Below are 25,388 nucleotides of genomic sequence, written 5' to 3'. Positions count from 1 at the left end.
AACCGCTCTCCGTCGTCTCGACCCAATTAAGGCCCAAATAATGGGCCCAAGATACGGCCCATAAAGTATACGCGGCGACTAGTGTTAAACATAAGTGGGGCCCACATAACAGAGACACGAGTTATCTTCCACTTGTCACGAAATTCTGAGTCAACATCTCCTAAAAGCAGTTTCGCGTTGCCCTAACGCCACCGCCCCTATTCTTCTCTTTCGGTGTTCAAAATGTATATACACACATATATATAAAGAGGGTCCACAGAGAACAAAAGCAAAGCAACGTCTTTGATGTCCACATATTATTTTTGAAATTTCCTGTTTGTTCCCTTGTTCTCTTCCTCTCTTCGTTTAAACCGAAGGGTTTGTTTCAATTTCTTCCTGCGTCTACGATTTTCTCAGCAAGCTCTCGCCTTGTCGTAGAAGAAGAAGAAAAGTCCATGTCTTTCAGAGGACTTAGCAGGGTAAAAGCCTCTCTATTTTTGATCTCTGGGCTCTCAGTTCTTCCCTGTTTCTCAGATTTCCTTTTTTGTTTCTTTGTGGGTATTGTTCTTGGCATCTCTCTTTCTCGTTGGAAATTGCGAATTTCTGTGCTTGAAGTTTGTAGTAACGCTAGAAACCCAAAAGGAGGGGGAGAGATTGATTGATCTGTTAATACATGCATGAATCGGATCATAATTTGTACTTTCTGGCAAATGTAGGACACTTGGGCTTTATTTCCCGGTTCAATTTCGAAATAAAGCTTCGTTCTTTTAGTGTATTATGGAATAATGATGTGATTTGTTCTTACTTTAAGAGCAAAGATTGTGTCAAATGAACTACCATTTCTCACTGCTGCCGCATCACAGTTTAGAAGATCAAGTGAAGGAACTTAGGGTCCAAATTCGGAGCCTTGAAAATAGATGGCGACTGTGATTCTATTGATTCAGATGGGAGTTGATATTTGTAACTCAAATCCTTAATCGATGTTCATCGTAGCTGTTTCATGGTTTATATGGGTTAGTGTCTGGCCGATTCCCTTGTTGGTAGGCAAACAAGTTCTTGAATTATAGTTGAGCTGATACGTGGGAAATCTGTAAAAGTTTCTTGAATTAGGGTTCTTGGTTGAACTAATTAAGCAATTGTTTCCTGCAGCCCAATGCATCGTCTGGAATGGGCGTTGCAGACAACAGCAAGTCCATATTCCGTGAGCTGCAGAGGAAGAAAGTCCACCGGTACGTCGTCTTTAAGATTGATGAGAACAAAAAGGAGGTGGTGGTGGAAAAAACCGGCAGCCCTGCTGAGAACTACGACGATTTCCTTGCTTCTTTGCCCGAGAACGACTGCAGATACGCTGTTTATGACTACGATTTCGTTACCCCCGAGAATTGCCAGAAGAGCAAGATCTTCTTCGTCGCTTGGTTAGTTTCTTTTTCTTGTTTTTCCCCTCTTTACTTCCAAGAATGATATATCATCTTACCAGCAATGCTGTTACACAAAAGTGGATTGATTACCTTGTACAAGATGATGATGAAACCCAAAAAGGTTGGAACTTGGAACTGGCTCTGCTGTTTTCTTTTCGGGTTTATTGATCTTCCAGTAAAAACACTCGAAACTGCCTCTGTTCTTGAACATTTATTGTTTCTAAAGGGTACCCATTACTCGTCTAAAGTTCCGTTTTCGTTCCATCGATCTTTGTTTTCGAGAACTTTCAGATTCACGTCAGGTTTTGATGATGGCAGGTCTCCCTCGACGTCTCGGATAAGGGCAAAGATGCTATACGCAACCTCGAAGGACAGGTTCAGGCGGGAGCTGGAGGGCATTCACTACGAGATCCAAGCCACCGACCCTACAGAAGTCGACCTCGACGTGCTACGCGAGCGAGCAAACTGAGCCGAGAGCTCTTGGCAAGAGCAAAACGATATCTAGTAACGGACGAATGTAATGAATAATCAATCATTGGACAACGTGGGATGTGTTGGGAGTTGAATCAGTGCTTATGTTCCATTTCTGTTCATTCCATACTGTTAATAAATTGTGGCAAATGGCAATCGTATTTACGTATATTTTGACGGCTTGCAGTTTACCAAAATTGGTTCCGGGAAGAGGATAGAGATGTACGGATACAGTATGTTATGAACGTATTTGGACTTAGAATCCTTACTGACTCTGAAGACTTTGGTTCATTGAATTTCATTTCATATCGGTAGGACCGTTATTAAATTCTCTCAACCGTTTTCACAATATAGTCCAAAAGCATATGCAAATCGACTTTCTATTATTAACAAAGATTATGAATTCATTACACACACACACTGCATAGACATAGATGAACCCACATGTGTTCAAGTTGTGTGATGTACCGAATTAATGTTGTACGGACGTGGATAAAAGAAAACAGTTTTTGATAATCAAACCTTTTTTTTTTGGTTATATGATGTGTTGTGCCAATATACATACTAACCCTAGAAATAGAAATAAACGATGTGATTAGAATATACGTTTTCTTTCATAATCTAAGGTTTAAATTCGTGACAAGACATACACTTTGTGTCTTCTTCTCACCGATAATCAAATTTTATTTATTCTTTTGTTTGCGCACCTTTCTTAAACAAAACGTTCAAGATGAAGAATTATATTTAAAATTAATACTGATATTTTTAATTTTATATAAATGAATTTTTAATATTAGTGTCACCCGTTAGGGTGGTTGCATTGTTATTACTGAATATATATATATATATATATATATATAGGTATTTTTAGATATCATAAACTATTGTATGGAGATATAAAATGGTTTGATTTTCCAATCCTTTTCAAAAGCCTCGACCCTTGGTGCTATGAATAAAGGATTTCTTCAACAACAAATACCATCCCGGTTTCTTCCTTTCTTATTTCTTGGTTTGATGCTCATTAAGATTTACTAATTAATTAAAAGCTTATATATAGAAATAAAAGCAATATATAAAAAATAAAATATCGATTTTACTTTAAAAGGCAATATAGTGACATGGGAATCCATTTCGGATAAATATCAAAACATTTAGTCCGTGAATGGAACCAACCAATAGAGACATCGAAAAGAAAGCAAACAAAGGCAATAATAGGGGATTTTAACCCTAATAACCCACTTGGGTCGCAGCAATTTCAGGGTACACCACCCAGAAAAAAAAAAAATTTTGCGACCTTATTACGACTAATATATAACTAATATACAACTAAAATAAGAGTAGTTTGTTAGTCGTAATAGGTTGTATATTAGTTATATATTAGTCGTAATAAGGTCGCAAAATTTTTTTTTTTTTTCGGTGGTGTACACTGAAATTGCTGCGACCCAAGTGGGTTATTTGAGTAATATTCCCCAATAATAGAGTTAACACTCACAACATCAACATCAACATCGATATATATATATATATCTCCCAAATAACTTCGTTATTGGAAAGAATCAATTACAAACCCAAACAAAAAAACAATTATTATTACACAAACTGAATAAATCAAAAGTGGAAGACGGACATCTAATCAGTTACAGGAACTCATGAGAAGCTGTTCTAAGTACTCTGGTCCCAAATCCTCAAGAACAACAAGTGTACTACTACTTCTACTGATTTCTTCTTCCTTGATCGTCTCTTTCCGCATCTGCAACGACGACGAGGATGATCTTCTTCTTTTCCCTTTCGGCCGATTTCGAAGCGAATGCTTTCGCTTCAAGGCCATGACAGGGGACCCTCCATCGCTGAGATCCACATTTTTCATGTTTTGTAGAGATTCTCTGACCGTTTCGACCGGGAAATTCAATACAGCCAGGACCCCTTTTAGGGCAAAGGCCGCCTGATCGTACGCTAAAGCCGCTTCTTCCGCGCTGTCGAACGTTCCCAGCCAAACCCTAATTCCGTTCCTCGTCGAATCCCTTATCTCCGCCGCGTATTTGCCCCACGGGCGTCTCCTCACTCCTCTGTACGATTTCTCCTCCTCCTTCGGATCCCTCGATACGGTCTCCGGATTCGATAATGTTTCTCCGTTTTCTTCTCCTTTGATCACCATTACCAACGTCTCCTCCTCATTCTTGAGATTGATCTCCTGGTAGTAGTTAGGGTTTGGGAAGAAGAACTCGGGTTCTCGATCGAAGAACTCATCGCTCCAAAAGAATGATGATTCTTGTGAGCTCCAAGATCCGGAAGAAGATGATTCAGGGGAGAAATCTTGACTTTGGTAATTGGGAAACACCATCGGTTTTTTCCTTTCTTTCTTTTTTTCTTTTTTTTTTCTCTTGGATTTTTTAGGCAGTGGCAAAAAAGTTTGAAAAACCTAACCTATATATATAAGGCATTAAATGAGATTGGATTATTCGAAAGTGGGAAATATAAAAATAATTTAACTGTTTATTTAATATTGTGTGTGGGGCCTATGGATAATGGGCGATATGTAATTTTCAAATTTAATAATTGGATGTAATTAGAGATATTATAAAGAAAATCCAAGATGGTAATAGGCTCTCTAGCTAACGAATGAAAAGCAGCGAGGTGATTGATTTACCACGTGGGTCAACACAATCGTTTGGAATGACGTACGGCGGCGAGATCCCGACAAAGTATCTGACGTAAGCTGATGACATGGCACTGATTGTCACCTCGATGTTCCTATTGTGGGACCCACTGTCTCTGGTCGAGAACTTGCCAGAGGGTCGAGGGAATCGTACATTATTACCAAAATTAATCAAACTATATAAATAAATGAATACACATATATATATATATATATTTGAATTACTATATCACGGCACTAATAGTCGTAGACATAAACTATCAATAACAGTACTGAGGAAACATTTCGAGTTATTGTATGTTAGAGATATTCGGCAAAATATAATTAACAATTAGTTGAAACAAAAATGCACATATTATATTATATATATGTATATTTAATTTTAAGTCCATATTAGTTGGATTCTATATGAGGCTTCGTTGATATTGCATTTAGATAATGTCGTTGTGTAAGATTTGCCAGACTCTACTCCACGTACGTGTTTTACCATCTTCGCGGATATTTGATTTCTTAAATATTAGTTATAACTCCTGTTCTCATATTGATATATAAATATATATTTCCACTTTTTAAATGAAAGCAATTGTTTTTTTTACCATTTTCAAACGTTATAAGTTCTGAGATTTATTTACACTCAGAAACTTGTCGATCCCAAATTTTTGGAATATTATCATTTCATATTATATATATATATATATATATGTTAATTTTCCACGAAAAACTGAAAAAATGGAGTGGAGAATGGCGTATTTTTTAAAGCAAAAAATTACATGGAAATAAAAATAACACATGGATATAACATTTCATATGAATAACATTTGTACTTTTGGGAACGGACGTGAGCAACACACACATATCGTTATATATATAGAAATCATGTCACATCATATATATAGACATATATGTATATGTGTAAATTGTAATGATACATAATTATGAATAATGTATCCCGACAAGTGACGTGGGCGGCCTATACTCCATAAGAGTGTAACAACTAATTAAAATTAGAAATTGATTAACATAATTAATAATACTTCGTACGATTTTGTATGCACATTAGACAATGATCGGGGGAAAGAATATAGCAAGTCCGAGCAAAATAGTCCCCCGACGAATATTTTCTGAATATTCTCCCGTCGACGAATCTTGAATTTATGTGAAAATTTCAATTTTGCCCCAACCAAACCATAGCCTTGATAAGTGTAAAAAATATTATTTTGGATGGGGACATGTAAATCTCGAATTTTTTTTTATATATAATTGTATGTGTTGAACAGAAGATGTGCTAATTCTAATTTTAGAATTTAAAATATCGTATAAATTTTTTTAATTAGCAAAATAATCATCTAATTTAGTTATGTTTTAGTTTAATTTAAACTAATGCCATAAAATATTAATTAGGTGAGATATCACCAAATCACTATCAATTAATTAAATATTGAAAATTTCGTTACATATTAGACAAAATTAAGTTTGGGAACATCTTATCAAACGATTAGAGATGGTCATCTTTTGCAAAAAATAGAAACATGGCAGAATTTTCTATAAAAATTTGATCATTACGATATAAAATGGGATTATTTTGTGTGAACATTACTAAACACAAACAAATTAAGTTTTAAAAAATCATTTGCATTTGAAGCAAAATAAAAAACATATTTTTATTTTATTAATAATATATGTTTGTTTCCTATAAAATCAAAAGATTCGCTGTCAAACCAGGCAACGTATAGATTTAATTTGTGGATAATATAATTTATTTATTTTAGCCAGGGTTTTGATAATTGACTACACGAACGAATATATAATTTATCGTTGGAATTACGCATAATAATAATAACAAGTGTCAATATTGAAATGCGTGTGCATGTAAATGCGAGAGATGGTGCAAATTGCAATGAACAATTCATTCCTCATGCATTTTTTATTTTTCATTTTTTTTATCACACTTTCTGACATATCTTAACTAACTCTTAGCTATTGAACACACGAATTTATTAGTATTATGCATTTAAATTAAATGAGATATTTAAACTTGATTTTTAATAATAAATTTTAAACCCTAAAATTATGTCTAAAATAAATTTATCTCGAATTTTATTTAATATAATTATTGTAATATCAAACTAATTAAATCGAAGTAGATTATATAAAAACTGAATCGAATGAAAATAGAAAAATCGATTTGAATAATGAAAAATAGATACCGAACTTATACTTAATAAATATAAATTTTATAGATTAAAAAATAAAAATAATATGTATATAGTTCAAATATACAACTATTGTTTATCCAAGATAAGGGAATGGAAAAGTATGATAAGCGAAAATTGTGATAAGTTATTGATTGATTAAATAATATAATATGTTTAGTGCATTTTAAAAAACTCCACAAAATCAAACCAGTTGTATTATTAAATTGGAGTGAGTAATATTAATCAATCAACTTGGCAAGCCTGAATATAATTTTATATTACAAAAAAGTAGCTGATATTAGTGCAGTTATATATATGTGCTCTACGTTTTCATAGGTCAATATCTTAGTATAAAATAATTTCAACAGTTTGGTCATATATTAAACACATGAAATATATTGTTACCGATACATATTTCATTCATCATAGAGATTAAATAAAAAAATCCACTAATTCCAACTTGCAAGAAAGCATCCCATGGGGTCTATTTGGGATATTTTTTTTATATAAATAATTTTCCCCCCTTATTATTTTCAATTTGGGTTTGAAATAGATTCTCAATAAATATAAAAAAAAATCTTGTAAATGTTGGACCAGCTAGCGATCCCTTTGTTAGGCCGATTCTGTTCAACCGGGCGGTTTGAATATATGGTCTTGATTTTTTATATTTTTAATATATGATGGCTTTCTGAATCGTTTTTCATATTTGTTTTTTTTTTGTTTGTTAATTGTTCATATTTGGTTTTGAAAGACTCAAAACTGAATTTATATCTGCACGTGATGTTATGAGCTGTAACATATATAAGAACAGACATCTCATAAATAATCATCCAACACATTATATAATTATATAATTATCAATATATATGCACACATACATATATAATATTATCATACAGTGATCCGAATTCTCAATGGATTTCATAGATGCATGAATTCTAAAGCGTTATGTTCCCTATATTTTATTTTATTTTACTTTTTCTTGGTAAAATCTAGAACGTTCTTTTAGTTGGATTATGTTATTACAATAATAGAAAGTTTGACAATTTCTTAGTCAGTGACGAATATAAAACATATACATTTTTTTTCCAGTTATTCAGACAGGGGAAAGGAAAGTGCATGAATCTTCTTTTTTATGGCACGTGATAAAATTTGTTTCGTGACTCAAAACGCTCTTTTCGAATAAAAACATATAAAAAGATTTAAATATCGCACGTAGCATGAGAGGAAAACAATAGTATTATTATGGCATTGACCGGTGGTGGGCGTTAATTAACTGAATCTAACACTATAGTTGAAACCAAACATGTAGTTGTCATATATATATATATATATATATAATAAATAATTATTTATAACCAATGATCACAAGCAATCTTTGCAATTGTTGACCTGTTATTGCAAGAATGTTTGATTAGGAAAGAGATGTAAGAGAGATGCATCGGTCCGGTGCCTCGAACGACCGAATCACACGAATAATGACGATGGTGACATTGTTAACGTAACATGGAAAAATAAAAATAAATCACAACATTCAATAAATGTAACATGTTTTTGTACGTAAAACTTTTTAAATAATAAGGCTTTCAAGTTAATCTCTGCAACTTTCAGGACATATTACTCAGATTTTGTATTGTATGTTTACTTGTTCCACAAGGCACTTTCCATTGCCTTCTTAAACCAACGGACCTGATAATAATCCTTATATATTATATATATATACAACAAAGAATTGCATGTACCGTTGAAGCGTAGAAATAAAAACATGTTCATTCCCAATTCGGAGAAACTTGCATGCGTGCATGCATGGCCCATTTCTTCACCAGAAACCTTATCCAGGATTCAGTTCCAATATTTAACCGAATCTTGTCGGTTGGCGAGGACTTAGCGTTGGAGAAGTTTCTGGAGGTCTGGAACTATACACATCGTCGAAATGGAGATTCATGCCAGCTTCAATGTCATCATCCATGTATGCTGTTTCAGACAATCTTCTTCTGGCACTTTCCCAGTCAAAGAACTGCTCTCGTTCTGTCTCCTCCTCTCCCATGCTCCTGTCTGATAAGTTCTCGAACAAGTTTCTGGAAGGGTAAGGGCGGAGGAAATCGGGTGGCTCCATAAAGCTTGTTTCTTGGTGACCCGAACCATGGGACCGACCACCTCTGTCCCACCAATTGCTCCTACCAGCAGCAGTATTTCCATAAGTAACCCCCTCGTGTGGATGACGCAGAATGCTCTCGGGAAAGAACTGGCCCGATGTGGTTGTCTCCATGCCAGAAAGCTCTCTGTTATCATTGAGCCGGGTTTCCCAGGAAAAGCCGGTGTTAAATCTGGTCTCTTCTTGGCCTAAGTTCGGAGATGACCAGAATTCTCTTCCGGTATCTAGATTCGCAGGCAATGTCTCATCCTCTGCCGGGTAATTGTGCCCTGGGGAAGTGGTTCTTCCTTGAGGCTGAGAAGTGTAATACCAGTCAAGAAGATAAGGATGGTTCCTCTGGTCAGGATCCATCAGCCACAAGGAATCAGTGTGGTAACCTCTCGTAGGAGGAGGCATGTTTCTTGGAATTTCTCTGTCTATCCAACCACGAAGAGAAAGGCCTTCTCGCCATGCTCGATCAGAAGAACACCCAAATCTCGTGTTCAAAACCTGAAGCTTCTGGTTCCGGAAAGTTCGGAGTTTTGACAGAAACTCCTTCCCTTCAGAAGTTGGTTCCCATGAAGGATAGCTACACTGGAAGCTGCAAACAGATCGAGTGGACTGGTTGTTTAAGACATGTCACATGTCATAACTGAATATTTTAGATGTTGCAAGAAGAATTTTGATGATGCCACCGACCTCAAGAACGATTTCTCCATTTTTCCCTGAGAGCTTCTCTGCTCACGAGGTACATCGTGCGGTGAACCATACTTGACATTTCCATGGTGCTCAAAGTCAAATGCACTAAAACTGCGAGAAGAAAGAATGATGATCAATATCGTTCAAATATTGATCACCGAGGAATTAACTCACAATTATTTATTTATCATCAATCTTTTAAAGCCATCCATGGAGAAAAGAAGAATAGCAAGAGTTGATTAACCTGCAAACATGACCTACACCTTCAATGTCAACAGTGAAGTCTCCAATGAATTGCAGTATGTCATCGACCCTCTGCAGAATAAACTAAAATGTTTCAGATCGTCGTTCAATTACCAACGAGGTGCTGAAAATTTAATAGGTTGCAGGGATAATAATAAAGAACGATGAGAAATAAACCTTCGGTACAACAAACATAAGCAAAAACGGTGTAAGGAAGATCGAAGCTGTCTCCTCCAGTAACATCATTCCAGTATACTGCATCGCAAAATTTACAAAAGGATTAAGGAATACACAGCTATTTGTTCAGCAAGTAGGCAAGGACCAACAAGAGAAATAAGATTATGTTGAATGCCACTGCGTTCTTATATAAAGAACAAGAAACACTGAAGTATGTTCTGATGCATACAATCTGCCTTTGGTTTCAAGATTTGGCAATCCCAGTAGCTTCAGAAGAGGGAAAAAAAATGAGGAATTTAAAATGTTACCTGAAACAGAGTCTCAAACTCCATGCGGACACAGTCTGTGTTTTCCTTACCACGCCATCTCTTAGGCATATAATGGGTGTGTTGGACAACTAAAGACATAGTTCCTACCGGGTCAAGGACCAAAAGTTCATCTGAAATGGCAGCTCGGCTAATAGCTGTAATAGCTCCAAAAACAGCAGCATACCAAAAGAGGTTGCGTCCCAGTATCTACACATGGGAAATAATAGTTGGTGATCCATAAGAAAATGGCTCATGGCGTACAAATATAAGTGTCTTTAAGTTGCCAGGGATTCTTACATGGCCCTCGAGAAGATCTTCTTGGAAAAATGCAATGATGATTAAGACAGCAGTAAAGCCGCCGGAAACAAATGAAATGAACTTTGCAACAATGGAGATGATCGGCGACGGGAATTGCTTTAAATATTCTGAAGCATGCACTATACTGCTATTAATCCGGTGCTTGAATAAATGATCAACCTGTCATAGAAACAAGCAGTCAAAATGTGCCACAGAGATTAAGAAAAACTGTATGTTCCTTAAGCTTCCCTAGAAAGCTTAATAATACTCTTCAACATTCATGAGAAATTTCAGTCTTAGCTTTCGGGTACAAAGGCCAGATGAAGGTAAAATCACATAATCTCAGCGTTTTGAAGTATAATATATGTACCTCGTTGAATTCCCTGAAGAGCCACTTTGACAAATTGGACCATCTTCGAGAAGATGCAGTACTTGGATGATTGTAGAACTGCTCAGCATGCTTTAGGAATAGATACACTAACATAAAGATGACAAGGAATGGCGACAGAAGAAGCATTGCGAGCCCCACCACGAACAGCCGTTTCTTCAAAGTTCTAGGATTCGAAACAAACTCCCTCCTTACCCGGAAGTTCCTGCAGAATGAACACTTCTGTATTAGAAAAAAAAACATAGAATCCTTATCATATGCAAGGGACTGTTGTATGGTATACATTTCAGAGTAAAAGTTATAATTGAGAAGTACAATACCAGCCTAAATCCAACATACAATGGAATGAGTTCAGTATACTACTTCCAAGCCTCAAGAGATCAATACATTTAAAAACTGAAGGTAGAGGAATTTTGATGCATAACCATACAATGGGACAAGTCCACTATTAGACCAAAGATAGCCTGGAAAATACCATACCGATCAAACATGCTCTGCAGTATGCACCAATTAAGGGTCCATTCAAGGGTTTTTGTCAATACAAGGCGATACGGTGTCCCATCTGGTGCAGATTTGATGATTGGACCAGCACCTGGGATCCAATAGGAGTTTGGGAAAGAAAGCACACCTTTGTTGAGCATTCCAATCAAGTAGTTTTCCTTCCGCATGAGGCGCATAACGATATCATGAGCTGATAGATCCTTAACCACACAAAGGGGTTCTGAACGTTGTAACTGAACAACCTTTTCAAGGACTGTTGCCCAAGGCATGGTCTGGATTTCATTGTCAGTGACATGGAGGCTGCAAAATTAAAACAAAAAGAAAACATAATGTAAACTGAAACTTTTGGTCCGTGACAATAACTATGTCTAACGTGTAAACCCTTCCAACGTACCTATTATAATAAAAGTGACGAATGCCCAAAGTATCCTTCAACTGAGCAAAAAACCTCAAGAAGCAGAAGATCCAGTATATAGAGAAAAGAATCAAATAACCGACAATTATCGCCTTTCTAAGCGTAAAAGGGGATAAGGGATGCTGATATAGAGCTTCTTTAACAAGATCACATGGCTTGGTTCCTGATTCAAAAGCATCCAGTCCACATTTTGCATTTCGAAGGCCATCCCAGTTCACATACAACAAGAAAAACCCTGAGAAGCATATGGTGAAGCCAATGCTAAGAAGTTCAACAGCCCACTTTATTATAATGCACCAAATTCCTTTGTCACAATAATAGCTGTAGAGCCTTTCGAAGAAGAGATCCAAATCAGCAATAGGTTCAACACTCAAGCTTTCTCCATTAAGAAGGCCTGAAGGACTCTCACTACCAGGACTTGGTATTCCTCCATAGTTAGAAAGCTCAACCTCATTAGACACATTATGAAGTAAGCCAGTAGTCAAAGATGACGATTCACCACGTTGTTTCCATTTGAAACATCTGAACAGATTTAGAGCCTTTTGCCCAGTGTACATCATTCATAAACACTGACAATTAGCCAAAACAACCAGTCCATTCCCCCAATCACCACGTCAAAGTTTTAGGAGTATAGCACTCAAAAGAGGAGCAGACAATTCTGTCAATCACAGTACACGAGTCCTGCACCATGTAAAAGCAGAAAGCCAATCATATAAGGACAAGAAACAAGGGAAATAACTACGGTAGAGGTGTTTGTGTACATTGCCAGATATCAGTTACAGTTACTGTAAAAGAGACACCTTTACTACGCTTAGTACCCAAATTACTATTCCATCTATACGTCAATATATTGCCGCAATCTATGCTTCAATTACAAGGACAATGTGATAAGGAGTAAGTTTGCCATGGGTAGAGTTGAGTTAGCAGATACCAGGTGAACTAGAACAGTAAGACTGAATACAGATTACCAACCTGCTCCCGTCTTCACCAGAAAATTCACGTATCAATATCTCCTAATTAGACACATTGCAACAAAAATATCTACACAAGAGCACCAGGGCATGCATACATAATTATAATTCAATCGAGAGAAGGACAGGCACCAAACCGATGTCAACGCAGTCGGTGCCCAAAGAATATACCTCATAAAGCTGAATTCCCCTAAACAGATCGTGTAATTCACGAAAAGGAGTACAAGGAACGAACTTTTTCGCCCAAACAGTACCGTATCTACGGTTACCACCAACCTAATTCGGACCGATACGCTTCTTTACCCAATTTAGACGCCAAAGCAAATACCCAAAATCAACCGCAAACAACGTAAATTCCAGACCCACGAGCTGATTCTCCACAAAATCACTAAGCAATAATCAAAATTCGAACTTCTCGATCATTACCAACGAAAAGACCAAAACTTACCGCGACCCACGAAACGGAAAGTGGCGAAAAAGTTGGGAAAGCGAAGTTCAGTCGTACCAAGCAAGAGCAAATATCTCTCGCAAAGTGAAAACCAAACTAATGAGGGGGAAAATTCGACAGAAGGGGATTCAATCGATGGCTTCAAAGGACAAGCAAATTGATCGACGATCAGAGATGGCGAGCGAGAAGGGGATTTGGATTTTAGGTTGCGTGGAAGAAAAGGGAAATTACATATATTTTATTCTCTTTTTTCTTCCTGAGACGATTGGGTTTCCTTCTTCCTAATCCTATTTCTTCTCGGCGCTTGAAGAACTTAACCAAAGAAACGTGATAACGAGTACCACTTCTCAAGCTCGCTCTTTTCTTTTTCTTCTTTTTTTGAAGATTTTTTTAATCTCGAATCCTTCGCCGAGTAGAAAAGCGACCAGCTTATTCGGTTCGACCCGGATCCAGAACCGTATCCGAACTTGGGCCTATTACTGGGCCTGATGGGCTTAAGAGGATGTTTGTTTTGAGAGTTTTCGCTATCCTCATCTTGGATCCGCCAAGTAATGTTTCCAAACAAAAGACGGAGGACGATCTCAAACCCGCGGGAAGCAACGGGGAGATTTGGCGGGAGTGGCACGTGGCATATGCCCACGTCAGATCCAGCTCGGATTTCCCGCCATTCATAAAACCAAAAACCCTTCGTCTTCATCTTCTTCCTCGCGCCGTCTCTCTCTCTCTCACATACACACACACGCAAAAAGAGTGGACATGAGCGCGCCGGGTTCTTCTCGATCTATTCCTTTTCGATCGAAGAAACGGCTGATGGATTCTCCCTGTCCGAAGGCTGAGCGGAGAAACCCTAATTCCCCGTCCATGGATGTACCCACGCCGGAGAAGCCGCCAGAAAGCATGCTCACACGATCGAAAAACCGAGGTGTCGCTCTCTCCGTGAAAGAGATTCGCCAAGCCGCTAATTCCCGTCGCAGGTCTGAGGATCCGAACGGGGAGACCAGATCCGTTAAGAACAAGCTTGTGTTTTCGCCCGACGATTCCTCGTCCTCGTTGCCCTTTAAAGTGAAAATTGCTACGATGAATGCGGAGAAGGAAAAATTGCCGGAGAAGTAAGATCGCGTTAGTTTTTTTTTCGTTTTCCCCAGTCTGTTCTTATTGGGGTTTGCTGATTCGATTTTGATTTTTCCAGGTACGAGATTCTGATTGAGTTCTTCGATGGAATGGATAACGCGATCCGATTATCGAAATTGAAGAGTTCGATGCCAACATTTTCCAACATTTCTGCGAAAATTGAGTATTTAACTGAGAGGTAATCCATGATCTACTACTGGTGTTTTTCTTGTGTATTTTGGGGGAAGAAAAGGCAGCTTAATGTTTAGCAGAGTTATGTTAGGATACAGTATTAGATCAGCTATCATTGTGATTGGGAAGCAAATTCGATCCTTTCGGAAATAATTATATAGCTAGACTTTGGTGTTGTTGCTTTGAAATGGAATAATTCATATCAATCTGTTCTGAATCTTTCAGGAGGTTTTTGTACAGCCACTTGGCTCAGCTAAAGCACATCTTGCCAGAGGCTATCGAGGTTAAGAGAGTTTTGATGCTCGACGAGAAAACTAGCTGCATGAAACCCGACCTTCATGTCACTATCAACCCCGGCACCATACCTTGTGCCGAAAAGTCTAAATCAGAAAGCAAACACAGCAGCCTCCGGACAATTTTCCGTGCAAGACTTGCAGATTTTGTTAAAGCTCACCCTCAGGTACGCCCAGTGTTCTGTTTGTGGAAGACCTGTCATCTTTTTTTGTATCGGTAATGTGTAAAAGAAGGCTTTTGATTTAGTTCTTTGTGACATTGATCTTGAGTCTTGATAGTGTTTTCTCTGTTTAGGGCGAGGAAGTTCCAGAAGAACCGTTGCCCGAATTATTTAACAGAAAGAAAGAAAGTGAAGGTTCATCCTTGCTCGGAAAGCATGCATCTTCGAATCTTTCTTGGTCTTCCCAGAAGAACTACAGAATGGCCTCTGATGAGAAAACCATATCTGCATCTGCATTATCTCCAGGAAACTTGTCTGCTAACGTATCTAGTAACGAGACATCGGGATCTTACATTTCAACGGTTAAACCATTGGAAGTTAATTCTTCCAGTGAAGAAATGGCTTCAACTCCGGCTAAAACAACATTTCAGGCTCAAGCCACTTCAACTCCACTTAAACCGGTTCCAACACCGGCTAAAGCAGATTCAACCTCAGTAGTTTCGACACCGGCTAAAGTTGCATCAACACCGGCTAAAGTTGTGTCGACTCCTCCCGAACTTGCTTCAACTCCTGCCCGGTTGACCAGTGCCTTGCTAGCAGCACAGCCACTGAAAGGAAGTAGTGGTCATGCCGGACTTTATGATGCTTCTGCTAACCCTCCGAATAAGCTCATGAGGCGCCCATCAGCATTAAGGCCACTGAATTTTGAACCCTTTACGGAGGATAAGAAAGCTGTGGAAGTAGCAGATGATGAAGTCACTAATGAAGCATCAGAGGAAGGTACATCCAGCGACGATGATATCCTCAGTATTCTTCCCGAGACCCTTTTACAATCAGTAAGACATCTCAAAATACTTATGCTCTTATAATTACATTTTGTGCTTGTTGATTTAATGCTCACTAGAAATTAGAGGAAAGTGAATCTCTTCAGTCAATCTCCCAATAGACCAGTCTTATCTTCTTATCGGTTTTCTTAGGGATGATCTGATTTTTCCTCTTTTCAGATTCGAGAACAAGAGAAGAAGGCAATAGAAGATCAAGATCCAGCAATCTCACAGGCGAAAAGACGTTGTAAAATGATCGCATGCCTGCCTAAACTGTTCGATGTCACTCATTTCTTATTCCAGTCAATAAGGCGGTCAGTTATCACGAAAGAGGAACTTGTGCACAAGATTATCGCGGGCCATTCTGATATTTGCGACAGAAGTGAGTTCCTTACACCCAACTCCTAAAGTGATCAATCATGTCTTTCTTCACAAAGATTTCGGAGCATTTAGAGCCGTCCTAACTTTTCTGAATTTGCAGGAGAGGTGGAGGAACAACTAAACCTAATGCTAGAGCTCCTACCCGAATGGATCACTGAGAAAAGATCCTTCAGTGGAGATCTTCTAATATGGTGAGTCCTAAGCAAAAAAAACCGTAATCACACCGGTTATAGTTTTCCCATAACTCAACTTGGAGATATTTCTTCCGCAGCATAAATAAGACGGCATCCCCTGAAGCCATTCGGGCCCGTCTGGAAGAAGAAAACAAGCAAGGAATGGCTCCAGTTTCTTGATATCACAGAAGAAACCATGGAGGCTTGCAAAAGTTTGAGGCTTTTGCCTTCGGGAAACCTACGAATACGATGAACCTCTAGACGGGCAGTTCTTGTAACGAATTATTCCGCCATGGAAGAAAGCTACGACACTAAAGATGGTCGTGACCCATTTTGTAATGAAGTCTGCTTATTTAGCTCAATTCTATCTGCAGATCAAGGCACCAAAGACCTTCGTTATGCACGTAAACATGAGCTAATGTATGTATATCTATACGATGAGCACAAACCCATTTTCTTTATTTTGCAGGCTTTGTTCTTGGTGGTTTGTGTTTAATCATATTAATATACGCTAGCTAAAGTTACGGGTTTGTTATTACATAAAGTACGTTCATGATATTGAGGTTTAACGCCACGAGTATTTTTTTTAATGTTTGTTATTTTGGGTTTCGCTTACAACAGAGAATAGGAGAAATAGAAACAGTTGCAACGGAACCAAACTTGTGGGGTTCTCTCTGACTAGATTTGTAGAGTCAAGAGACTCTCTCTCGCACAGAGTCTTTCTCCCCCCCTTTTTTTTTAAACAAGTCGAGGAGAGCTCTCCTCCTCAAGGCGAATCTCTCGTTCTTCTCCTTCTTCCCTCTCTCGCTCGCTGCCTGAACAGTGATTCCGGCGAACGTGTACTAGATTCCGAGATCGCGATTGTAAGGTTTGTTTCTCTCTTCTCATGGCTTTTTCTTTGTTTCTTTGTTTGCATCGCTTGTGTTTCTAGGGTTAGGGTTTCTCTTGTTCTCGGAGATTGGGCGATCTCCGAATCTGACTCGATCGCGTGGAATTTGATGGAAATGGATCGTGATCGGAAAATTTTACCTTTTCGGATTAAGTGCTTTTGGCGTCGGGGGATAATTTTACGCGTATAGCGACCGGGTCTGGGCATTTCCATCAAATGAAGTTACATAGATTTTAATTTTAGTCGGATGGGATTTTACTCTGTCGTTGCTAGTGATAATATATGCATTGTCTGGTCTCGCTATATTCGTGGTCAGTGTTACCCCCATGGGCTTTAGTTTGTTCCTGTCAGTCTTCAGTTTGAGGTTTTCCTGCGAGTACATGGACCACCGGAAATCTCCATTGACGTGTTTATGCATTTGGTCTGATAACTCTGTCGGGATTCACACATTCGAAGCGTACACAGATCTGTGAGGATTGGAAACGTAATGAATCGAAGTTTGTGGGTAGGTGATCGATAGAAGATTAGTCCTACTTGACGGCTTCATTACTTTTTCATATGAAAGTTCTTTTTTTTGAGCCACATTTTTTCTATTGGAAAAATGATGGTACTGACAATGGAACATGCAAGGTATTGTGAATGAGAGATTGAACTCTGAGTTGATGTGATTGATGTGTAATGTTGCTCTTTGATTGATGCGATTGATTCCATGCTTAGGCTTTGCATGTTGCTTTTTCAGCATTATCAAACCCAGTGTTGTACCGTTGTTTCCCAATGCAGGTATCGAATCCAGTCTTGAACCATGAGCACAGCGACCAGGCCTTCATCTTCAGCCACTACCACTGTCATCTTAGAAAACCCTAATGCTCAATCACAACCACCGTTGGTGCTTCGGTTGAATCGGAAGAAGAAGAAGGTTACATGGAAGGAAGGTACAGTAGACAACGAGTTCATGCAGAAGAAGAGTTCCAAGAAGTGTTGCATCTTCCACAAGGATAAACCTTTTGATGAGGACGATAGTGAAGAAGAAGATAACGGCCATGACCACCATCATCATGGTCATGATCATAACCATGATCACTCGGATTCCTGTGACGCCTCTTCTTCCAACGATCCCAAAAATATTGTCGAATGACTGAAGTTTTATGGGTAGATCATGGAAGGGAAGATATCCTTGGATGTTTTTTTTGTCATTTCTTCTGTTCTTCAAACTTGAAACCCGGTCAGGGGTTTATATATGTACATGTAATTTGTCGATTACATTACATTGAGATCTCTGTTATTGCAATGTTTTGAATAAAGCCCATTGTGCAGTTCTCGAGTTACACCAAGTAATGGCCAAAAGCATTTGTGATGAAAATTTTTAATCCTGCAGATTTCTCTGTTATGATCAACAAGTCAACATCTTCAATGTCTTGTGTGCATTCTCAGACCGACCCAACAATCTCAGATGCAGAATCTGCAAAACCCTAAAAGCATTTTTGTAGTTCGCACCCGATTCCAATCAGTAGCTTTTCATCTACCAATCCCTTTCATCGATCGATCTACGAAGCCGAAACAGCCAAAAGCCCGTTCTAACTTCTAGCCGACTCGTGTAGCAGACAGAGCCAGAGGCTTCTGATAACCTTTCATGCCCATTTTCTTTCTCACACTGTTCACCATATCCCACATCCCGGCATCTGCATATACATTAGACAGCAAGACATAGACACTCGAGTTGTCGGGTTCCAAGGACAAGAGCTTCTCGGCTATTTCTTCTGCTAAGCTGACTTGCTTATGGATTCTACTAGCCCCAAGAAGAGCTTTCCAAGCACTAGCTCTAGGTTTCACGGGCATGTTCTCGAGAAACGACATAGCTTCCCTTAGTCTACCACCCCGACCGAGCAAATCTATCATACACGCGTAATGTTCTTCCTCTGGTGTAATCCCGTAGTCTCTTGTCATAGATTCGAAATGCTTCCACCCTTCTTCTACGTTTCCTGAATGGCTACAAGCTGACAGAAGCGAAACAAATGTTACACAGTTAGGTACTAGGTTTCTTGCCTTCATTCTGTCGAAACAATCAATGGCTTCCTCAAGCAGGCCGTTTATCCCGAAAGCATTAATCATCGAACTCCAAGATATCACATTTTTTTCCGGCATCATATCAAAAACCTTTCGAGCCATTGGAACACACCCGCATCGCGCATACATATCGATAAAAGATGTACAATTTACAGCATCCATTTCAATCCCAGTTCGTATCACGTAGCCATGAACGCTTTTCCCGTGTCTTAGAGATCCCAAGCTCGAGCACGAAACAAGAATGTTGGCTGAAGTAAATTCATTTGGACGCATAGATTCTGCCACCATCTTCCTGAACAGAGAAAATGCTTCAAAAGCTCTCTCATTTTTTGCGAACCCAGAAATCAGCGTCGACCATGTAACCACATTCCGATCAACACTTGTTTCGAATAATTTGAGGGCATTGTCAATCAAGCCACATTTCACATACATATCTAAGAGTGAGGCCTGCAAAAAGGCACTGCATTCTATCCAGCTCCATTTCACGCATAAACCATGCACCGATTTCCCTTCCTTAGCAGCAAACACGTTCCCACAAGCCCTAACCAGACATTGCAATGTAAAAGCATCGAATCCTAAACCTGTGTCTCTCATGAGATGAAACACACGTAAAACTTCCGAGTCCATTGAGAATTTCAAATACCCTTTCATCAGAACGCCCCAAAGAACTGAGTTTCTGTCAGGAATTTCATCGAACATCTTCTGTGCATCTTCCAGAGAACCAGATTGCACATACATCTCGACCAAGGATGGGGCAACATAAGCATCTCTTTCCAACCCGAATTTCCTCGCCAACCCATGAATCGATTTACCATTTTCTAGGTCACCTAATCCAATGCAAGCTTTGATGGCGAAAACCAAGTTGAAACTGTCAACCCCATCATCGCAACTTCTTCTCATACAACTGTAAAGAACTAAAACATCGATATAACACTTGAACTTGGAGTAACCAGAAAGGATTGTGTTCCACGAGTGGCGATTCCTCTCCTCGGCGGGAATCCGATTGAAGGACCCGGAAGCGAATGCAAGGCGACCCAATTCGATATACGCGTTAGTGACACTGGATCCGAAGTGAACATCTCTTTCGAGGCCATGTACAATGACCTGAGCGTGGAGTTGTTGGATATGGCGTAGGGTCTTGGTTCGTCTCAGGGGAGACAAAAAGGCTTTAACGAGGTTTCGCGGGTAAATCCCGTCCACCGGAGGCATAGACGGTGGGAAAAGCAGCGCCGCCGGCGCAACAGACGTCGATGATGTCGGAGACGCTCAAAGGCGATTTACAAAAAAAACTAGCCTTAGCCAGCAGGTGAAGATAATTAAACCATTTTCAGCATTATCGTATAGTTAAGTGGTGCTTTAATCATCATTAACTTAACATTTAGTGTTTTTTAATTTATAATTATTGTGACGAGAGGAGTTAAATTTCACTAGTTATCATATATTATTGTATATAAACTAATTTAATATTAATAAAAAAACATATTAAAAATGTTGAATTTTGTCCGCGTAAATGGATTTTAAAAGATTGTAAGCGAAAAGACAAATTAGTGAACTTACAAAAATTTTAGTGTAATAAATTTAGTGCAAAAGACAAATTCTAATATTAGACAAAACTCTACAACAATACAAAACAAACCGTGTAGATCAAGTTTTACTTATGTTTCAGTCAAATAAAAAAATGTAAAAAAAAAATACAAGATAGATATGTACAAATTATAAAATATGTAAAAACGGCTGCTTCGTATATTAAATTAACCAAATCTCAACTATTTGAATTCCGTTAACTTCATAATGCAAAGATTAAATTAGATAGACACTTTTAAATTCTGTAATACAAATTTTTATATTAATATGAAATAAAATTATAATTTCCTTCAACAATATTAATTATGTTAGCTAATTTTCTTTGAAATTACAAAAAAAAACAAAACTTTACTCCTAAATTTCATAATCAAAGTGTTAACATAAAAGATCATGACGCTACACATTTACAACCCGCGTTTTACGTATGGACGTACGTACGTAAACCACCATGCATGCTTCTCCAAGTTATGCGTGGTTTTGACGGGATCAGACTTTGACTATTTAAAAATATTCCAGTCAACGCTATATGGTTGAATCTTAATCCACTTTGAGTTTGAAACATGGCCCCTTGACTTCTTTACGAACCGTAAATCAACCCCCTTCGATCTCGTACCAAAACCAAATGAGGGTAACCGGGATTTTCATTTCGGTTTTATGGGGGATTTTTCGCATGATTTCCGGTTTAGAGAGATCGTCGCTACGACTACGTACGTCGTGGATTTCAGGACAAAACCGTGTCATGTTTAACTTGTTTGATCAGTTCCAACATTTTGGTTGAAACCCCATTTCTTTAAAAGATAGGTCAAAGCTCAGGAAAATCTCGCGAAGACCAAATGCCCCGACCCCTGAATCTTACACACATACATCCAAACATACATACAAACATGTATGTATACACGCACACATATATATAGGCCCCTTAACAAATTAAATGTGACCCATCAAAACATTTGCAAAACCCAACAAAAAACATACAAAGCACACAAAGATCCACTTGTTTATTCACTTTGAACAGACATGATGATGAAGAAACAAGTGGTATTCGGAGTGTTCTTAGTTGCCCTTCTTGTTATTTGCTTGAATAAAGTTGAAGGTGCGAGGCCGTTCCTAGCCACCGATGAGATCCGGTTCCTGTTCCAGATGCTCCAAAGGGCTCCGACCCCACCGTCCGGTGGCAACGGTTGCACCGGCATTCCCAAGGGTTCGGGCCAATGCCACGGTTGAGCCGTTGCATCGAGCCTAGATGGTCTTATTATTATTGATCTGTTCTTAATTCTTTGGTTCTTTTACTAAGATATGTATAATGTGGATGTATACATGATATATGATAGCTTATGATAATAAACATTCGATGTAATGGCAGTATACACAAGGCAAGAAACGACTTTGTTGAATTGTAGATTTTATTAAGAATAATAATATTAATTAATGAAATTGAGTTATTATTGATGAGTCTATATTTTATTGTCTTGGGGAATTTGTTAGGGGAATCTCCGACCGTGCCATAACGGTCTACGAAAAACATGTTGTGAGTAACTAAGATGACTCCGAATATCACTTGTGTTCTTCATCACCATGTTTATTCAAATTGTAATTAATAACTTTGGCAGGGTTAATTTGGTCTTCATTATATTTTATATATTGAATTCTGACTTATATTAATGGTTTTCAAAGTTTTGGACCAAAATATTAGAATCCAAGAAAACCAAACGACACGGTTTCAGTTTCACGGGGTAGAAGACCAAAAACCGATTACGCTCCCGGTTCACTGCCGGTTCAGTTTGGTTTTGGTTCTCATACTGAATTTATATTTGGATTTTTTAATTATGATTATTGTATTTTCATAGGACATCTTATAAAAAGGTATAAAGCAGAGATACATAATAACTGCTATATTTTTGCTTTTGTATTCAGTCATTACCATAGAAAAAAATAAATATATTTACTGTATAATTACTAAATTCTTAAACAGACAAACATATAAAAATTAAAACTAAATGCTAATTAGTGTCAAAGATCGGTGTAGATGATTCAATATCTTTGTTATTTTCTGGACCTTACCTTGAAAATATAGTAATCTTTGATTCATATTTTAACGTGAGTTAGAACAACTCGTGATCAATAAAAAAAATAAATACGAGTTAATTACTATCAAATAGAAATGGAGGTAACTAAATTAACCAATAGAAGGAAGAGATCTATCTAGCGTTTGAATTAGTTATAATTTACTGACCCATAAAGAGTAAATAACTTTACAATTAGAAAATCGGTTATTGACCTTAATCTTACGAGATTGTAATGTTTTTTCTTCAAACTAGGTTTCGAATTCTGCAGTTTCTAAGTTGATCACGAGAGAACTCCTAATATACATTCAGAATTATCACCTTTTCTACCAGAAAATAACTATTTGTTAGTAAAACAAATTCAAAGAAAAGGGTTAAGTTATATGTTTTAGTGTGTGTTTTTTCCTTTTTTGTTTCCAATTTGAATCTCAAGATGACTATTGGGAAAACCATTCAAGAGAGATTTCATACAAAATAGATGACTGTAAATTAGGAATTACTGTCTACGATTTTAATTGAGTTTCGGATTCGTTTGGCATTGATTGCAGTCTGATTATGGCACTGAACAGAAAGCAGAGAGAGAACAAAGGTTGATGTCTGAAAAAGACAAGAGAAAAACTACTACGTGTTTCAATCATTTCGCTTTATTACATTGTCAGTTGCATCCAAAATCAAAATCTAACAAGACAACGGAAACCAACCCATGATCTCATTACCCAAAAAAAGAATCATAAAATCCGCCCAGTTCCAAGATGTAAGGAAGAAACATGATCAGAGAGCAGAGCTGCATTGGCCGGAGCACAAGGAACTTCGTCTGGGAGGAACAAAGGCAAAACAGAGTCTGCCTTGAGACCGGAACGACCAGAGCTCGATCGGGTCTCCTTCTTTGAAGCCGTTGGCATCCACGATGGAGTTCCAAGTAGAGACAAAGACGAAAATCGAAGAGCAGTTCCCAGAGTCCTTGGCCATGTCCCATCTCCTCAACACCACATTCCATTTCCGATGGAGTGGATCCACGAGACCCGCCACCACGTCCACATCACTAGTCTTGAGCCTGCACTTCTCGTCGATCATCCTCTCCTCCGTGGCCGTCAAGAAATCCTTTTCGACGACGTGGTTCGTCGGCATGGCGAGACGGCCGAGGTTTCGGTTAATGTCCGACTTGAAGAGGTTCTTCTCTATGACCAGTTTCGGCTCGTAGCCGTTCATCTCTCTCATCATGTTCAAAAGCCACAGCGGAGCTTCTCTTGGAGGCACCGGGCTTTTGGAGGTGGACCCTGAATCGTACTTCTTCCGTTTCTTCAACTGAGTGCTCTGTTTTTCTTCTTCCGATTCCACCAATGGACGCTTCATACGGCGTTTGCACTCGGCAAGGGAAGGAGAAGAAGAAGAAGATCGGTCAAGAGGTTCTTCTTCTTCCGATTCCACCAAAGGGCGCTTCATACGGCGTTTGCACTCGGCAAGGGAAGAAGAAGAAAATCGGAGAGGAAGTTTGACAAAGACGAAAATCGAAGAGCAGTTCCCAGAGTCCTTGGCCATGTCCCATCTCCTCAACACCACATTCCATTTCCGATGGAGTGGATCCACGAGAACCGCCACCACGTCCACATCACTAGTCTTGAGCCTGCACTTCTCGTCGATCATCCTCTCCTCCGTGGCCGTCAAGAAATCCTTTTCGACGACGTGGTTCGTCGGCATGGCGAGACGGCCGAGGGTTCGGTTAATGTCCGACTTGAAGAGGGTCTTCTCTATGACCAGTTTCGGCTCGTAGCCGTTCATCTCTCTCATCATGTTCAAAAGCCACAGCGGAGCTTCTCTTGGAGGCACCGGGCTTTTGGAGGTGGACCCTGAATCGTACTTCTTCCGTTTCTTCAACTGAGTGCTCTGTTTTTCTTCTTCCGATTCCACCAATGGACGCTTCATACGGCGTTTGCACTCGGCAAGGGAAGGAGAAGAAGAAGAAGATCGGTCAAGAGGTTCTTCTTCTTCCGATTCCACCAAAGGGCGCTTCATACGGCGTTTGCACTCGGCAAGGGAAGAAGAAGAAAATCGGAGAGGAAGTTTTTGTGAAGGTCGTCTAACGAAAGAAGGTGAGCGCTTTCTTGTTGGAACAGAGACAAGAGGGCCGAGGAGCGATGCAGTGTCCTGTCTGGGTTCATCGACAGGCCCTTCAATGGCGGCTTTTGCTTCAGAGAGAGCAGAGTGGAGTCGATCGTACTCCAAGCTGGCGACTTCGGCCAAGAGAAACAAGTTACTCCACATCTCCTCTTCTTTCGGACAACACACAAGAACACTGATGGCGATTCAAAGCTCTGCAGAGAAAGCGAGAGAGACAGAGAATCGCTTGGGGATGA

General features: G+C 38.8%; 8 protein-coding genes across 11 annotated transcripts; 4 read left to right on the top strand and 4 right to left on the bottom strand.

The window, feature by feature from the left end:
* Nucleotides 1-254: 254 nt before the first annotated feature.
* Nucleotides 255-2,045, top strand: LOC104826214 (actin-depolymerizing factor 6). Of its 2 annotated transcripts, none has more exons than XM_010558812.2 (3): nucleotides 255-458; nucleotides 1,129-1,394; nucleotides 1,716-2,045. In XM_010558812.2, the coding sequence occupies exons 1-3, from the start codon at nucleotides 435-437 to the stop codon at nucleotides 1,864-1,866; spliced, it is 441 nt and encodes a 146-aa protein (XP_010557114.1). In that variant the 5' UTR covers nucleotides 255-434; the 3' UTR covers nucleotides 1,867-2,045. The 2 variants fall into 2 exon arrangements, with proteins under 2 accessions (XP_010557114.1, XP_010557113.1); XM_010558811.2 differs by lacking the exon at nucleotides 255-458 and adding an exon at nucleotides 907-992.
* Nucleotides 2,046-3,364: 1,319 nt separating this feature from the next.
* LOC104826213 (ethylene-responsive transcription factor 15-like) lies at nucleotides 3,365-4,276 on the bottom strand. The gene has a single exon (XM_010558810.1). The coding sequence runs from the start codon at nucleotides 4,207-4,209 to the stop codon at nucleotides 3,502-3,504; it is 708 nt and encodes a 235-aa protein (XP_010557112.1). The 5' UTR covers nucleotides 4,210-4,276; the 3' UTR covers nucleotides 3,365-3,501.
* Nucleotides 4,277-8,310: 4,034 nt separating this feature from the next.
* On the bottom strand, nucleotides 8,311-13,661 carry LOC104826212 (autophagy-related protein 9-like). Of its 2 annotated transcripts, none has more exons than XM_010558808.1 (10): nucleotides 13,532-13,661; nucleotides 11,861-12,562; nucleotides 11,446-11,766; nucleotides 10,948-11,170; nucleotides 10,578-10,757; nucleotides 10,281-10,487; nucleotides 9,973-10,050; nucleotides 9,797-9,867; nucleotides 9,553-9,663; nucleotides 8,311-9,454 (listed from the first exon to the last, which is right to left on the bottom strand). In XM_010558808.1, exons 2-10 carry the CDS (start codon nucleotides 12,439-12,441, stop codon nucleotides 8,575-8,577), a joined length of 2,652 nt encoding a protein of 883 aa, XP_010557110.1. In that variant the 5' UTR covers nucleotides 12,442-12,562; nucleotides 13,532-13,661; the 3' UTR covers nucleotides 8,311-8,574. The 2 variants fall into 2 exon arrangements, with proteins under 2 accessions (XP_010557110.1, XP_010557109.1); XM_010558807.2 differs by having other exon boundaries at nucleotides 13,301-13,609.
* A 110-nt stretch (nucleotides 13,662-13,771) lies between these two features.
* LOC104826211 (CDT1-like protein a, chloroplastic) lies at nucleotides 13,772-17,003 on the top strand. The gene is made up of 7 exons (XM_010558806.1): nucleotides 13,772-14,409; nucleotides 14,490-14,609; nucleotides 14,828-15,062; nucleotides 15,191-15,892; nucleotides 16,061-16,262; nucleotides 16,362-16,452; nucleotides 16,533-17,003. The coding sequence occupies exons 1-7, from the start codon at nucleotides 14,057-14,059 to the stop codon at nucleotides 16,612-16,614; spliced, it is 1,785 nt and encodes a 594-aa protein (XP_010557108.1). The 5' UTR covers nucleotides 13,772-14,056; the 3' UTR covers nucleotides 16,615-17,003.
* A 159-nt stretch (nucleotides 17,004-17,162) lies between these two features.
* On the top strand, nucleotides 17,163-18,644 carry LOC104826210 (type 1 phosphatases regulator YPI2-like). 2 transcript variants are annotated; one of them, XM_010558805.1, is made up of 2 exons: nucleotides 17,163-17,297; nucleotides 18,104-18,644. In XM_010558805.1, the coding sequence occupies exon 2, from the start codon at nucleotides 18,126-18,128 to the stop codon at nucleotides 18,456-18,458; it is 333 nt and encodes a 110-aa protein (XP_010557107.1). In that variant the 5' UTR covers nucleotides 17,163-17,297; nucleotides 18,104-18,125; the 3' UTR covers nucleotides 18,459-18,644. The 2 variants fall into 2 exon arrangements, with proteins under 2 accessions (XP_010557107.1, XP_010557106.1); XM_010558804.2 differs by having other exon boundaries at nucleotides 17,165-17,302.
* A 117-nt stretch (nucleotides 18,645-18,761) lies between these two features.
* LOC104826209 (pentatricopeptide repeat-containing protein At1g06140, mitochondrial) lies at nucleotides 18,762-20,679 on the bottom strand. Its single transcript, XM_010558803.1, has one exon. It carries the CDS (start codon nucleotides 20,594-20,596, stop codon nucleotides 18,905-18,907), a length of 1,692 nt encoding a protein of 563 aa, XP_010557105.1. The 5' UTR covers nucleotides 20,597-20,679; the 3' UTR covers nucleotides 18,762-18,904.
* Nucleotides 20,680-21,928: 1,249 nt separating this feature from the next.
* Nucleotides 21,929-22,350, top strand: LOC104826208. The gene has a single exon (XM_010558802.1). It carries the CDS (start codon nucleotides 21,989-21,991, stop codon nucleotides 22,193-22,195), a length of 207 nt encoding a protein of 68 aa, XP_010557104.1. The 5' UTR covers nucleotides 21,929-21,988; the 3' UTR covers nucleotides 22,196-22,350.
* A 1,408-nt stretch (nucleotides 22,351-23,758) lies between these two features.
* On the bottom strand, nucleotides 23,759-24,957 carry LOC104827391 (B3 domain-containing protein At1g32030-like). The gene is made up of 2 exons (XM_010560565.1): nucleotides 24,463-24,957; nucleotides 23,759-24,399 (listed from the first exon to the last, which is right to left on the bottom strand). The coding sequence occupies exons 1-2, from the start codon at nucleotides 24,955-24,957 to the stop codon at nucleotides 23,806-23,808; spliced, it is 1,089 nt and encodes a 362-aa protein (XP_010558867.1). The 3' UTR covers nucleotides 23,759-23,805.
* Nucleotides 24,958-25,388: the final 431 nt, after the last annotated feature.

The sequence above is a fragment of the Tarenaya hassleriana genome, unplaced genomic scaffold (genome assembly GCF_000463585.1).
Source record: "Tarenaya hassleriana unplaced genomic scaffold, ASM46358v1 Cleome5, whole genome shotgun sequence".
Taxonomy (NCBI): Eukaryota; Viridiplantae; Streptophyta; class Magnoliopsida; order Brassicales; family Cleomaceae; genus Tarenaya; species Tarenaya hassleriana.
The sequence above is the reverse complement of the archived record's forward strand: the minus strand, read 5'-3'. Positions and strand labels throughout refer to the sequence as shown.

What these genes read in the sequence shown, in the direction of transcription:
- LOC104826214 (XM_010558811.2), top strand. Translation starts at nt 960, where the DNA reads ATGTTCATCGTAGCTGTTTCATGGTTTATATGG. An exon ending in CTGTTTCATGGTTTATATGG is followed by an intron (nt 993 to 1,128) that starts GTTAGTGTCTGG and finishes TGTTTCCTGCAG; the next exon opens with CCCAATGCATCGTCTGGAAT. An exon ending in AAGATCTTCTTCGTCGCTTG is followed by an intron (nt 1,395 to 1,715) that starts GTTAGTTTCTTT and finishes TGATGATGGCAG; the next exon opens with GTCTCCCTCGACGTCTCGGA.
- LOC104826213 (XM_010558810.1), bottom strand. Translation starts at nt 4,209, where the DNA reads ATGGTGTTTCCCAATTACCAAAGTCAAGATTTCTCCCCTGAATCATCT.
- LOC104826212 (XM_010558808.1), bottom strand. Translation starts at nt 12,441, where the DNA reads ATGATGTACACTGGGCAAAAGGCTCTAAATCTGTTCAGATGTTTCAAA. An exon ending in AAGATCTTCTCGAGGGCCAT is followed by an intron (nt 10,488 to 10,577) that starts GTAAGAATCCCT and finishes TCCCATGTGTAG; the next exon opens with ATACTGGGACGCAACCTCTT. An exon ending in ATGGAGAAATCGTTCTTGAG is followed by an intron (nt 9,455 to 9,552) that starts GTCGGTGGCATC and finishes ATCTGTTTGCAG; the next exon opens with CTTCCAGTGTAGCTATCCTT.
- LOC104826211 (XM_010558806.1), top strand. Translation starts at nt 14,057, where the DNA reads ATGAGCGCGCCGGGTTCTTCTCGATCTATTCCTTTTCGATCGAAGAAA. An exon ending in AAGGAAAAATTGCCGGAGAA is followed by an intron (nt 14,410 to 14,489) that starts GTAAGATCGCGT and finishes TGATTTTTCCAG; the next exon opens with GTACGAGATTCTGATTGAGT. An exon ending in CCGAGACCCTTTTACAATCA is followed by an intron (nt 15,893 to 16,060) that starts GTAAGACATCTC and finishes TCCTCTTTTCAG; the next exon opens with ATTCGAGAACAAGAGAAGAA.
- LOC104826210 (XM_010558805.1), top strand. Translation starts at nt 18,126, where the DNA reads ATGAGCACAGCGACCAGGCCTTCATCTTCAGCCACTACCACTGTCATC.
- LOC104826209 (XM_010558803.1), bottom strand. Translation starts at nt 20,596, where the DNA reads ATGCCTCCGGTGGACGGGATTTACCCGCGAAACCTCGTTAAAGCCTTT.
- LOC104826208 (XM_010558802.1), top strand. Translation starts at nt 21,989, where the DNA reads ATGATGATGAAGAAACAAGTGGTATTCGGAGTGTTCTTAGTTGCCCTT.
- LOC104827391 (XM_010560565.1), bottom strand. Translation starts at nt 24,957, where the DNA reads ATGAAGCGTCCATTGGTGGAATCGGAAGAAGAAAAACAGAGCACTCAG. An exon ending in GCCGTATGAAGCGCCCTTTG is followed by an intron (nt 24,400 to 24,462) that starts GTGGAATCGGAA and finishes TCCCTTGCCGAG; the next exon opens with TGCAAACGCCGTATGAAGCG.